The sequence below is a fragment of the Schistocerca cancellata genome, chromosome 8 (assembly GCF_023864275.1).
Source record: "Schistocerca cancellata isolate TAMUIC-IGC-003103 chromosome 8, iqSchCanc2.1, whole genome shotgun sequence".
NCBI classification, from domain to species: Eukaryota; Metazoa; Arthropoda; class Insecta; order Orthoptera; family Acrididae; genus Schistocerca; species Schistocerca cancellata.
Window position 1 is genome coordinate 294,071,010 of NC_064633.1, and position 14,840 is coordinate 294,085,849.

Genomic DNA, 14,840 nt, shown 5'->3' on the forward strand with positions numbered 1-14,840 from the left:
TTTTTCGAACGATTCGACGCTATCACACGCATAACACCGTCTGTAGTCGTATATTCAGTTGATGAACGCTTGCACTGACCAAAGAAGAATTGGCAAGTCTATTTGTTGTAAACATCTACCAGGGAAATGGTATCACAGCTTTCTGCATCAAGAGTGAAGAAACTTGATAACAGAAGACCATATGGCAGTTCAACAAACAATGGCTATGTAGAAGAATGCCAAGAAGACACATTAAATGGTTGGATTTACACGCAGTCTGTGCTGCACATATTGGAATTGTTTACTCTTCTTAAAATGCCCATCCCGTCTCCGACCACGCAAGAAGCATAAGCAGTTCCAATATAAGCAGGACCGTGTGTTGCTGAACCCAGTCACGTAATGTATCTTTCTGCCATTCTGATACATACCTGTTATTTTTTGGACAATATTCCCCCCTACTACAGTTATATGGCCCTCTGCTCTTGATGCAGCAAACTGTCAGTACAATACTCTGATATACTTCTTCAACAAATAGACTCCTCAAATTCTTCTTTATTCAACACAGCCATCTCGTCAGTTGAACACGTGATGTATAGACGGCATTATGCATGTGACATTGACAGACCTTTCGAAAAATATGTTGTGTTCCCAATAATTAATTTTTTCATTCGTATTATTTATAATATCGTGACGTCACAGATTCTCTACTGAGCATGGGTGCGGGGATGTGCAATTGGATGGGGTTCTGGATACCCAGCAGATGTGTTGGATTACCTACTCTGCAGTACATGCAGCTGTACATGCAGGCACATGATGCATGTAGCAGCACATCCAGATGAACACAAGGGCACGTCAACTTTAGTATGTGCAGTCAGTACATCCAGATGAACACACGGGCACATCAACTTTAGTATGTGCATTCAGTACATCCAGATGAACACACGGGCACGTCAACTTTAGTATGTGCAGTCAGTACATCCAGATGAACACACGGGCACGTCAACTTTAGTATGTGCATTCAGTACATCCAGATGAACACAAGGGCACGTCAACTTTAGTATGTGCATTCAGTAAATCCAGATGAAAACACGGGCACGTCAACTTTAGTATGTGCATTCAGTACATCCAGATGAACACACGGGCATGTCAACTTTAGTATGTGCATTCAGTACATCCAGATGAACACACGGGCACGTCAACTTTAGTATGTGCATTCAGTACATCCAGATGAACACACGGGCACGTCAACTTTAGTATGTGCATTCAGTAAATCCAGATGAAAACACGGGCACGTCAACTTTAGTATGTGCATTCAGTACATCCAGATGAACACACGGGCATGTCAACTTTAGTATGTGCGTTCAGTACATCCAGATGAACACACGGGCACGTCAACTTTAGTATGTGCATTCAGTACATCCAGATGAACACATGGACACGTCAACTTTAGTATGTGCATTCAGTACATCCATGTGAACACACGGGCAAGTCAACATTAGTATGTGCATTGCATGTACGTGTGAGCTATAGCTGACTGTCCCTCCCATGAAAAGCACGAACGCAGCAGCTACACCATTGCTGCGCTTCATGCGGGACAGCATGTGGCAACACACATACAAACTGTACGCCATTGCCTGCCGAGTGGGGGCGCTTGGGGATCGGGGTGCTTCATGCTGACCAAGCGGATGCAAACTGCATGCTATTGCGTGCTGATAATGGGGAGGCGTGAGGCGTGGGAGCGGCCCTCCTTCCTCCAGCATGGCCGCGGCATGTGGCTGGATGCGGTGATGCTGACGTCAGCAAAATCTGATAAGCACACCTGGATGAGCATGGTAGCATTCCTGGAGTGATAACGAAATGCCAATTTCAGTGAAATATAACAAGCACACATGCCTGAGCATTGTAGGATTTCCAGAATCATATGGGTGATAAGATAGTGCTGAGGCTGGCGTCGTGTGGCCAGTGATGCACCACTGACGAGATGAGCAGTATTTGTTCGGTCTCGCTCAAGCTGCACATCGCAAAAACGAAATTGCAAATACCTGTCGAAACATCAGAGAAAATGCATCTGACGACTCATAGGAGAGAACGCCAATGTATAGAGTTTAGCGTTCAATTCGGTGTTCGTTTGTTTGACATTCGTATGAAGACTGCTACCACAGAGAGAACTACTAAAACATTATGATATCTGCCAACCACGAGGATGAATGCCCCCTGGTGGCACTGCAAACACGTGATGCAACAAGGAAAGTTTACAGTCGGATGAGTGACGAACGGGTCATCGACTTAGACAGATTCTGGCTAAGTGCAGATCGTTGTGAAAAGCAATAAATTACCTAAGCAGAACTAGGATGCGTGCAGGAATTCACTTTCGAATGCAGTGTAGGCTTTCAGTTGCGAAGGACTACTAACTCATAAATAATAACCACTTTGAAACACAACATCCGGCCCAGAGAGTGTTAGTTGCCACCTCAACTCCAAGAGGGCTTGGAACGAGCGTCTCGAAACCAGCGAAGCTGGTTGGTTGTTTGCGTGGTTCTGTCTTGTGCATGGACGGAAAATTGTTGAGGGACGGTGAAACCAGGACTAGGCGATAAGATGTCGGATGTACACGCCCCATCTCAGAACCAGGAGGTCGGAAGCTTGCCCATTCTGTAAAACGTGATAGGTCGCGACATGTGGCATATCTGACGATAAAATACAGTGACGGGGCAGGCGAAAGCGTTTTGCAGCATGTTGTTCAGCGCAAATTCTTGTACATGGAGCTCCACAGTAGACAACATTTACAAGTTCCCTTCTCGATCCAACAACATCGTCGATTGGAACTGCAGTGAGCGTAGGATAATGGAGACTGGACCGTGGGAAAAAAGAGGCCGTCTGGTCGGACTACTCACGTTTCATGTTTCACCAGGTTGACGGTTGCTTCTGGATTCGCCAAAATCCAAGCTAATGGCTGCTCAAAACATGCACAACGCCATTGAAACAGCCTGGTGTGGGCAGTAAGTATTATGATATGAGTGACATTCATCTTGGTTTCCGTGGGGTCTTTGGTAGTGATCGAAGACAACATGACAGCTTTGAACTATGTGAACATTATTGCAGAACGCCTGTGTCCCTTCGTGCTTGGTGTCTTCCCCGATAGCGACTACTCGTCCATCAGCATGATTATCTGTGGCTCATCGCCAAAAACATACTGTTAAGTAGGCTGTTTAGGTTTTTATGTTGGTAGCACCACGAAGCGCTCTGTATGAAAATCACTAACTGTGCTGTGTGCAGTATGTGGCTGGCTGCCCAACACTACAGTAGCGAAATATTCGCTACTGTAGTGTTGGGCAGTTGGATGTGAACAGCGCGTAGCGTTGCGCAGTTGGAGGTGAGCTTCCAGCAGTGGTGGATGTGGCGAGAGAGATGGCAGAGTTCTGAGAGCGGATGATCTGGACGTGTGACCATCAGAGAGAGTAAATTTGTAAGACTGGATGTCATGAACTGATATATATATATATATATATATATATATATATATATATATATATATATATATATATATATATATATGACTTTTGAACACTGTTAAGGTAAATACATTGTTTGTTCTCTATCAAAAGCTTTCATTTGCTAACTATGCCTATCAGTAGTTAGTGACTTCAGTAGTTTGAATCTTTTATTTAGCTGGCAGTATTAGCGCTCGCTGTATTGCAGTAGTTCGAGTAACGAAGATTTTTGTGAGGTAAATGATTCATGAAAGGTATAGGTTATTGTTAGTCAGGGCCATTCTTTTGTAGGGATTCTTGAAAGTCAGATTGCGTTGCGCTAAAAATATTGTTTGTCAGCTTTTGATGATCAGAATAAGTAAAGAGAGAAACCTCTGAGTACGTTCAGTTTTGGTCAGCTGTTTGAAAATCAAATAACGTAAGGGGTTTATCAGCAAAATCATTCATAAATTTTTCTAAGGGGAGGTTTCAATACTACAGCGATTTTAGGTGTATGGTAGCGAACTCAGTTTACTCTGTTGGCAACACATTTGTCCGATGTGAACCCGGTTCAGTCCATCTCGTACGCTATAGGATTCAAAGTCGTGCCCATAAACCAGCGGCCCGTAATTTATGGAAAATGTGTGACCTGCGTGTGGACAGCTAGTGATATGCACCTCCGGAAACCAACGACTTTTCAGATTCATTCCCACACAGAACTGCTGTGGTATTGCCGCACAGAACCGGTACAGTGTTCCATTCCAAAGATGGGCCAACGCCCTTTGGAGCGAGAGATCGTAATGTTTTGGCTCGTAAGTGCAATGCATGTTTTCTGTTGAGTGATCAGTGAAGACAGCTTTATACGACTACTTCTTGTGTAGGGAAGCAGAGGGCAGTTGTAGACAGTGTATGGTGCGTGCGCGTGTCGAGGTGGCGCACCAGTGGACGGGCCCGATGTCGGTGTCGCTGTTCGCGGCGGGCGAGGAGCTGCCGCTGGTGCTGCGCTACGTGCGCTTCCTGCGTCGCTGCTACGCGGCGGTGCGCGAGCGCGTCTCCTTCCACCTGGTCTTCCCCCGGGAGCGGCCGCCGTCCGCCGACGAGCCGCGCCGCGCCGCGCTGCTCGGCAACGACTGCCACACGCCGGGCGCCATGCTCGGCGACCTCGTGCGCATGCGCACCGCCGACACCATCAGGTGAGGTCCAGCTTATTACGTGCAATCTGTACCGCAGTGGCTTCCAATCTGGAGGTCATTACCGCATGAGGGGTGAAAACAAAGAGTTCGATTGTGTTTCCGTCAAGCAACTAATTTCTTTTTGAGGGGGAGGTACTGGAAATTTCAATCCGAATCGCAAAAAAATCACAGGGCACTGAAAATTTGTTTCATAACATGTCTTGCCACGAGGAATTCAGTGGGTAAGTCCAATATGCTAAACACAATTTTTTCATACTATTTGATTTTTGAGTTCCGAAAAAAAAAACAAATATAAGGATTTACACTACTGGCCATTAAAATTGCTACACCAAGAAGAAATGCAGATGATAAACGGGTATTCATTGAACAAATATATTATACTAGAACTGACATGTGATTACATTTTCACGCAATTTGGGTGCATAGATCCTGAGAAATCAGTACCCAGAACAACCACCTCTGGCCCTGATAACGGCCTTGATACGCCTGGGCATTGAGTCAAACAGAGCTTCGATGGCGTGTACAGGTACAGCTGCCCATGCAGCTTCAACACGATACCACAGTTCATCAAGAGTAGTGACTGGCGTATTGTGACGAGCCAGTTGCTCGGCCACCATTGACCGGACGTTTTCAATTGGTGAGAGATCTGGAGAACGTGCTGGCCAGAGTAGGAGTCGAACATTTTCTGCATCCAGAAAGGCCCGTACAGGACCTGCAACATGCGATCGTACATTAACCTGCTGAAATGTAGGGTTTCGCAGGGATCGAATGAAGGTTAAAGCCACGGGTCGTAACACATCTGAAATGTAACGTCCACTGTTCAGAGTGCCGTCAATGCGAACAAGAGGAGACCGAGACGTGTAACCATCACGCCGGGTGATACGCCAGTATGGCGATGACGAATATACGCTTCCAATGTGCGTTCACCGCGAAGTCGCCAAACACGGATGTGACCATCATGATGCTGTGAACAATACCTGGATTCGTCTCAAAAAATGACGTTTTGCCATTCGTGTACCCAGGTTTGTCGTTGAGTACACCATCGCAGGCGCTCCTGTCTGTGATGCAGCGTCAAGGGTAACCGCAGCCATGGTTTCCGAGCTGATAATCCATGCTGCTGCAAACGTCGTCGAACTGTTCGTGCAGATGGTTGTTTTCTTGCAAACGTCCCCATCTGTTGACTCAGGGATCGAGACGTGGCTGCACGATCCGTTACTACCATGCGGATAAGATACCTGTCATCTCGACTGATAGTGATAAGAGGCCGTTGGGATCCAACGCGGCGTTCCGTATTACCCTCCTGAACCCACCGATTCCATATTCTGCTAACAGTCATTGGATCTCGACCATCGCCAGCAGCAATGTCGCAATACGATAAACCGCAATCGCGATAGGCAACGCGGGTCAACTGTTGTTTTTGTATGAGAAATTGGCTGGAAACTTTCCTCATGTCAGCACTTTGTAGGTGTCGCCACCGGCGCCAACCTTGTGTGAGTGCTCTGAAAAGCTAATCATTTGCATATCACAGCATCTTCATCCTGTCGGTTAAATTCCTCGTAATGGCCAGTAGTGTATTTGATTTTCGAGTTTTCAAAAAAACAAATATAAGGATGTAGAACCATATTTCATTAGGCGAAAGGTAAATTCCGCCTATAGGAAAATTAAAGCGGAGAAATTAGAAGCAGCTGTATGAATATGAAGAGCTCAGATGGAAAACCAGTCGTAAGCAAAAAAGATAAAGCTGGAACGTGGAGTATATAGACCATCAGTATAAATGAGATGAATTTGCAGGTAAAATTGTAGAAACGGTGAGGACGTAGATGAAGATGAGATGGGAGTCGTGATGTTGTGAGAAGAATTTGACAGAGAACTGAAAGACCTAAGTCAAAAAAAGGCCCCGGGAGTAGATAACATTTTGTCAGAACTACTTATAGTCTTAGAATCAACCATGACAAAACTCTTCCTTCTGGTGTGCATGATGTATTAGACAGGCGAAATACCCTCAGACTTCGTGAAGAATATAATAATTCCAATTCCAAAGAAAGCACGTTCTGACAGGTATGAATATTACCGAGTTATCTGTTTCATAAGTCATGGTTGCAAAATACTAATATGAATTCTTTGCAGAAGAATGGAAGAACTGGTAGGAGCGTACCTTAGGGAAGGTCAGCTTGGATTCCGGAAAAAAAATTTAGAAACACGTGAGGCAATATTGATCCCACGACTTCTCTTAGAAGATACATTAAGAAAAGGCAAATCTACGTTTCTAGCATTTGTAGACTTAGAGAACATTTTTGACAATGCTGACTTGAATAATCCCTTTGAAATTCTGAAGGTAGTAGGGGTAAAAGACAGGGAGCGAAAGGCTAGTTACAGCTTGTACAGAAACCAGATGGCAGTTGCAAGATTCGAGGGGCATGGAAGGGAAACAGTGGTTAAGAGGGGAGTGAGACGGTATTTTAGCTTATCCTCGATGTTCTTCAACGTGTAGATTGAGCAAGCAGTAAAAGAAACAAAAAATAAAAAAAGAAATATGGATTAGGAATTAAAGTCCAGGGAGAAGGAATAAAAACTTTGCATCAATGTCTAAAGACATTGTAATTCTGTCAGAGAGAACAAAGAACTTGGAAGAGCTGTGGAAAGGAATGGACAGTGTCTTGAAAGGAGGATGTAAGACGAACATCATCAAAAGCATGTAGTCAAATTGAATCAGCTGATGCTGAGAAAATTAGATCAAGGAACGAGACACTTAAAGTAGAAGATGAGTTTTGCTATTTGGGCAGCAAAATAACTAATGACAGCCGAAGTAGAGGCAGAGTGAACTAGCAATGGTAAGAAAAGCGTTTCTGAGTAAGAGAAACTTGTTAACATCGAATAGAGATGTAAGTGTTAGGAAGTCTTCTCTGAAAATATTTGTACGGAGTTTAGCCAAGTATGGAGTGAAACACTGATGATAAACAGTTTATACAAAAGGAGAATAGATGCTTTTGAAATGTGGTGCTAGAGACGGATGCTGAAGACTGCTTGCTTTTCTGGCAGTGTTAGTTGTACTTTAGCAGTGATACACAGCAGTATTTATAGTTTGGCCACTATGCTTCTCGTGTGTGGGTTCACTGAATGCAGTGGAACAGAGGCACAACGACGCCATGGTGAACTGTTCATTGAGGGACAACAAGAACGTTATGGTACCTTTGCATCTGAGGATTGTCGCAAACCTCTGTGTTTTGCTATCGTACATTTTGGTGATTCCATATTTAAGGCCGTTGTGAACGAAATTTCCAAGAAATGATGGTAATTACAGTAAAAACAGAATAAATCGTAGTCGTGTTACTACTCTGTAAAGAACCAGCGGCGACCTTATGATCCTTAAAGTGAGTTGACAGAAGTCATGGGATACCTCCTAAGTACGTGTCGGACCTCCTTCTGCCCGACAGAGCAGAAAGAGCTCCAGATCTGTCCCTGACAGAACGTGTGTACACTGATCAGCCAGAACATTATTTTCACCTACCTAATAGCCGGTATGTCCACCTTTGGCGCGGCTAACAGCGGCGACGCGTCGTGGCATGGAAGCAATTAGACCTTGGTAGATCACTGAAGGCAATTGGCACTACAATCTGCAAGCACAGGTCACCTAATTCCCGTAAATTCCGGTGAGCGGCGCAATGAGCTCTGAGTCCACATTCAGTCACGTCCCAGATGGTTTCGATGGGTTTCAGATGTGACGAATTGGGGTGGTCAGCAAATCAACTGGAACTCGCCACTGCGTTCCTCGAACCACTCCATCATATTCTTGGCTTTGTGACATGGCGCTATCTTGTTGAAAAATGCCACTGTTGTCGGAAAACATGATCGTCATGAAGGGGCGTACGTGGTCTGCAACCAGTATAAGATACCCCTTAGCAGTCATGGTGCCGTGCACGAGCTCCATTGGACTCACTGATGCCCACATGAATGTTCCGCAGAGCATGAAGAAGCCGCCCCCAGTCCCGTAGTACAGGTGTCAAGGAGCTGTTCCCCTGGAAGGTGACGGATTCGCGCCCTCCCGTCGGCATGATGAAGAAGGTACTGGGATTCATGAGACCAAGCGGTGCTCTGCCACTGCGCCAACATCCAGTGCCATAGTCATTTCAGTCATAGTTGCCGATATCGTGGTGTTAACATTTGCACATGCGTGGGTCGTCGGCTATGGAGGCTCGTCGTTGGGAGCGTTTAGTGCACTGTGTGTCCGGGCACACTTGTGCTCTGCCCGTCGATTTCCGAAATTCTCTCACTGAGTCTCTGGGCTGTCATGATATGCTCTCGGTCAAATTCAGACTGATCGCGCGCCTTCCCCCTTCTACACAAGGACAACATGTTCGCTGATACTACATGCACCATGCGTATAACTGACCACCCGTCATTCCACGCCAGGTAGCACTGCTGTTGCCTAGACGGTTTCATATCGATAGTAAGTCAGTGGTCGTAATGTTGTGGCTCATCAGTGTATGTGAGACTAGCTCGGACATAAATTCCGTCCCAATTCCAGTGTCCAGGATACAAAGAACCAGTTGAATCAGTTATGGGCCATTCTGTCTCAGAAAAGGGTGTAATTGTTTGACAATCACTTTCCCAGCCGAATCAGTGCTAGCATCCAGGTCAATGGGGGTGCAATGTCATTTTGGACGCATACTGTCAAGGTCTTTATGAATTTGACTCGATATTCTTATCACTGAAGTAACATCATATACGCTCTGAACCCATGAAGTCTCCTTCCGCTTTCTCCTCCGTTTGTGGTTGTACCGGTGTGTGTTTTTTTTTGCTATGTAATGATAAATTGCTGAAACGTAGATTAATGTCTCGACTTTTAATTGTGTTATTTGACACTTACGTAATTTTAAACCTTATTGCTGAAGAATGGAATGTACACTGCGCAACAGGATTAAAGTATCACTTTTTCGAAACCCTTTGATTGCCTCCCATTGTGACGCATAAGTGTGAAATTTTTAATGTGCGTACAACTTTTCTCTGCAACGGAGGTCAGAACAGCAACGCCCAGTTGCCGATAATAACATTTCAGACGCACCGCCGCTCAGAATCGACAGGAAAAGGCTGCAGACGTAGCATAAAGTTTGTCAACGAAACCACCCGTTTCCGTGGGGCGATGATTCCCACAAATTTTGCAATCTAAGACGACAGTTCACTGTTCGGTGAACGGCAGAAAGACGTTCCTGACAACCTTAGATGCAGTTGACACCCCCTCGGACCATTCAGCACTTTTCTGCGGACATGGTAGGCCAGCAATGCCATTGAAAGTGATCGCACGCTTTTGGAGTGCAATGCGGCCTCAATTTTTGCTCTGCTGTACAGGAAGTAACCGATAGGAACCGTTCAAAACCATTGGACGAAATTTGAACATGATACGAAGAGGCAAAGGATACTGTTTGCTTTTTCAGCCCCCTCACCCCCCCCCCCCCCCCGTTTTGCGCCCTCCTGTGGCGTGATCACCATATAGTGCAACATTAAGATGTCCTTGAATAAAACGGCAAAGGATCCCTCTAAGACTTCCCCCTCCCCCCCCCCCCTCCAGTTCGGCAACATCCTCGGTGTCACTCGCGCATCTTCGTTGGGTAAGTTACAAACGTACCTGTCAAAAATGTCTACATTAATGCAGCCATAGCGCCGGAGGGTTAGGTAACGCCTTCGACATCCCTTAGGTGGGGTTTATCTGCCTTCAGGCGCTAGAACAGCTGCTGACACGTACATCTGCACCGTGCTCAAGAATGGTGTGTGGGTGACACTGAGGGTCTTGACCAACTAGAGGGGGTTGGGGGGCTTAGAGAGACACTTTGTCGTTTTATTCACGCACGTGTCAATGTTTTACTGCACTGTGATCAGGCCACAGTAGGGCGCGGAACAGGAGGGGTGAGAAAACATACAGTACCCGTTGTTGCTTCGGATCACGTTGAAATTCCGTCAGATGGTTTTGAACGGTCACTAGTGATTCCAGCATGTGCACGAGGGCAATAACTGCCGCCCCGCTGATCTCCAAAGGGGCGTGATAACGTTTAATGGGGGTGCAGCAGCACGATGTCCTTAGGGAAAGGTTTTAACGTGCGAGGGTATCAGCAGTGACAACGTTATCAAGAACGTCTTCCTGTTGCTCATCGCACTACCAATTGTTGTAACCTTCGTACATCCATATTTAAATTGGATGATGGTGGGACACCAGCTGGTGTAATTATGATTAAAAATGAAACTCCTCCAGCTGTACTTAAGATTTCATTTTTATTTGGCTACTAGTTTCGACGTTGCGTCAACGCCATCTTCAGGCCCGTACACTTTGATGATATCTATTGTGTGTACGGGCCTGAAGATGGCGTTGACGCAACGTCGAAACTAGTAACCAAATAAATATGAAATCTTAAGTACAGCTGGAGAAGTTTCATTTTTAATAAAGACTGTTGTAATGAACCGCGAAGCGTGTGGGAATCAATGCCTTAGGGAAAGGGATGGTTTCATTAAGGACCTTTATGCCACTCTCTGAGGCCTCTTCGTGTCAGTTCTGGGAGATATTGTGTCTAGAATATTTTCCTTGGCCACCGAAAAGGAAATCGCGTGATCTTAAAACTGGGAATCGCAGTTCTGACCTCCATCAGGGATGAAATGAGGTTAAGCGGGGCTGTGAAGCGACCGTTCTATGGTGCTTGGCAGAATTGTCGTGAAATTTGTTGCCAATGTGACATCATTTTTTAACCCAACTTACAGTTGACACGAGCTTCTTTTTTCGCATGTGTCAACGCATTGTTGTTTGAAGCGTTGTCGAGCTCGAGGGTGAGGTCGCGGGGCTATGCGCTTTCGCACCGTTACATAGAGAGGTCTGATGACACCTTTGAACTAGATTTCAAACTTACTGCGTCTCTGTGGGAGACAATTACGGGGCTTTGAAAAAGTGATCCCTTAATTTTGTTCTGTAGTATAAAACAGCTGGTACGCTGCTGGTTTGCGCAGGTGGCGGACGCGCGCGCCCTACCCGCAGAACCACATGCGCAACGTGGCGCGCGCCAACTGCCAGGCGTCGCACGTCTTCCTCACGGACGTGGACATCGTGCCCAGCTCGGGGCTGGCGGAGGGCGTGGCCGCCTTCCTGCGCCGGCCGCGGCCGCCCGACTGCCAGGGCGGCCGGCTGTGCGCCTTCGTGGTGCCCACGTACGAGCTGGACGAGCGCGTGCGCTTCCCGCCCAACAAGTCGGAGCTGGTGCGGCTCGCGCGGAAGGGCCTCGCCCGGCCCTTCCACCAGAAGGTCTTCGTCTTCAACCAGTTCGCCACCAACTTCTCCAGGTGACGTTACTCCGGCAAGGCCAGGCAAAAGTCAGCGCAGAAGCAGCCAGTAGATGTCACAGTATACTGTCTGATCGAAGTAACCGAACACCTGTAAGTGGACCCTGCTATGGGTTGTGTCCAACCTACGCCTTTATGTCGGATTGACCTCTGCTGGGGGCATTTTCGATGAGACGCCTGAACGTTTGGAGGCGAAACCAGAGAAAGTGGTGATGTTGATTTCTGGGGCCTGGAGTGAAGTTTACGTTGTAACCAATCCCAAAAGCGTTCCATTGGGTTCAGGTTGCGGCTCTGTGCGGACAGGTACATTTGAGGAATGTTATTGTCCAGAAACCATCGCAGATGCTGCTTTATGACAGGGTGTATTGCCTTCATGAACTGTTCCTCTACGGTACATAGTCCACCTTGCTGTAAATTGTGTTCATATCTTACCGCAATTAAAGATTCCTTAAGCACAATAAGAAGACTACAGACTATCCGTACTTCACTGTTGGCTCTCTACATGATGGCTTGTAACGCTCCCCAGGCATTCACCAAAACCCAATCCGTTCCATAGGATTGCCACACGATGTTGTGTGACAGATCAGTCCAGATCACTCAATTCCAGTCATCCACTGTCCAGCGGCGTCACTCTTTACACCACTTCAAATATCGCTTAGCATTCACTACAGAAATGTGTGGCTTACGAGGAGCTGCTGGATCATGGTTACCCATTCTTTTGAACTCACTACACACAGTCGTTGCGCAACCTAGACTGCTGGTAAGACTTTGAAACTCACGACTGATCCCTTCCTTCGATTTCAAGAAGGGGAAACTTCTCTCAAAACTGTTACTTTTACTGTAAGTAGATAGAAAGTTGTCAGATACATAATGTTAATTATTGGTGTATTTATAGATTAACAAATGTGGTATTAGCGTTTTTTCTATGCTGTTTTTTTACATCATTCTATAAATTGAACATTTACCTTTCATGCTAAAAACATTGATGTTTTATGTTCGATTATTATTGATCATCGATGTCTGTAAGTTGATGATATAATCGAGGGATCATCAGTTATTTACCATCATCGCTCATCCCAAATTTTGAACTCAGGTACCTCGGAAAGGCTATTTCCCACAACGACATGTTCCCAACGGGACAGTCGACACAGAGACAGGACAACAGTGGTGGGGAGATGATTACTGTGGTCTGACTCAACGCAAATTTTTCTCTTTTTAAATAATAAAAGACGTCGAGTGCACCGATGGCGAAGTAAGACGTTTAACCCACCGAGTGTGGCGAGTGTAGTTGAGGCCGATTTCATACCATACTTATTCAGATTCCCGCGTACATGAACCATGATGTTTATTTCAGCATTCTCCGTGACTAACTGTTGCACTTCCTTTCACATCCTCACGATGTGTATGCTGTGGGCACTCGTGTCTTCCAAGATGACAACAATTCTGTTCAGAGCACTCAGGCACCATATTTCATCTCGACTTGCGAGCTAAATCACGCGATTTTAATTCTACAAAAAGTGACTGGGACTACCCGAAGACCGGGTGAAAAGTAGCAATCAACATCCCCTCAATTTGGTTACTTTACGGGGACTAATCGTCAATCAGTGTCCTCAGCTGAATATGGCGTACCAAAAGCAACTTGCGCATTCTCTTTCTCACTCAAGTGAGGCGTTATCAAGCACAGAACCAGTGTTACGTAGTACTGATGTGATGTCTCCTGTGGGGTGATTAATTTTTTGTCTCGCGCAATCACACAGGCTGTTTCACCCGACTATATCTCCAACATAGCAGAACAATGAAACGTGGATAAGCTGTAACTTACGCATCTAAACTGAAGGTTTGCATTGGCGCCATTCATTTTCTTCTTTGTTGTTTTCCCAACTGATATGATCAACTCAGCCAGCCTCTAATACATGATATACATTAGAGTTAAAAGGCATATTCAATTACACACTTACACACAACCAGGTCTCAGAAGAGTAATATATTTAAATTGGTTGTAATTTTTTTTGATGAATCAGTCTTCTGACTGGTTTCATGCGGCCCGCCATGAATTCCTCTTGTGTGCCAACATCTTCACCAAACAACCTACGTCCTCATTTATTTGATTGGGTGTTTTCCGATCTCTGTCCTCCTCTATAGCTTTTACCAGCTCAAACTAGTACCGCGGATGTCTTTACATATGTGCCATCACCCTGTCCCTTTTTCTTGTCAATGTTTCCCATACTTGCCTTGTTTTCGTCATTCGATGGAGAACCTCCTCATTCCTTACTTTATAAGTCCGCTTAATTTTCAATATCAATGCTTTGATTCTGTTACCTTCCGTTATCTCACAGTCCATCATTCACTGACATACGATGCTGTCCTCCATATGTACATTGTCATAAATTTCTTCCTCAATTTAAGGCACATGTGTGACACTGGTAGACACAGGAAAGCTTACTTTGCCTTTGATAGCCTGCTTTTTACCGAAGCTAGCAGAATTTCTTAAATTAGTCTACTTCGTGACCACCAATTTTGATGTTAAGTGTCTCGCTATTCTCATTTCTGCTATATCTTACCACTTTCGTCTTTCTTCGATCTACTCTCAATATATGATCCGTAACTCATCAAACTGTTCATTCAATTCAGCATATCTTGTAATTCTTCTTCACCTTTGCTGAGGATAAATGTCATCAGCGAATTATATCACTGAAAGCCTTTCACCCTTAATTTTTGGATGGCAATGTCATCAGCGAATCGTACCGTTGCTAACTTTTCAACTTGAATTTTAATCACGTTCTTGAACTTACCTTTTATTTTCGTCATTGATTCTTCGATTTACAGATTGACCAGTAGTGGCAGAAGACTACATTACCATCCTACACCTTTTACTAATCCG

General features: G+C 45.4%; 1 protein-coding gene across 1 annotated transcript in view; it reads left to right on the top strand.

Annotated features, from left to right (window-relative positions):
• Nucleotides 1-14,840, top strand: part of LOC126095532 (beta-1,4-glucuronyltransferase 1) — a gene marked incomplete at its 5' end in the record, with an annotated part of 86,343 nt that overhangs the window by 18,450 nt on the left and 53,053 nt on the right. Inside the window, 2 exons of the mRNA XM_049910314.1 lie at nucleotides 4,380-4,642; nucleotides 11,630-11,959. Coding sequence (XP_049766271.1) covers nucleotides 4,380-4,642; nucleotides 11,630-11,959 — 593 coding nt within the window. The remainder of the gene's footprint in view (nucleotides 1-4,379; nucleotides 4,643-11,629; nucleotides 11,960-14,840) is intronic.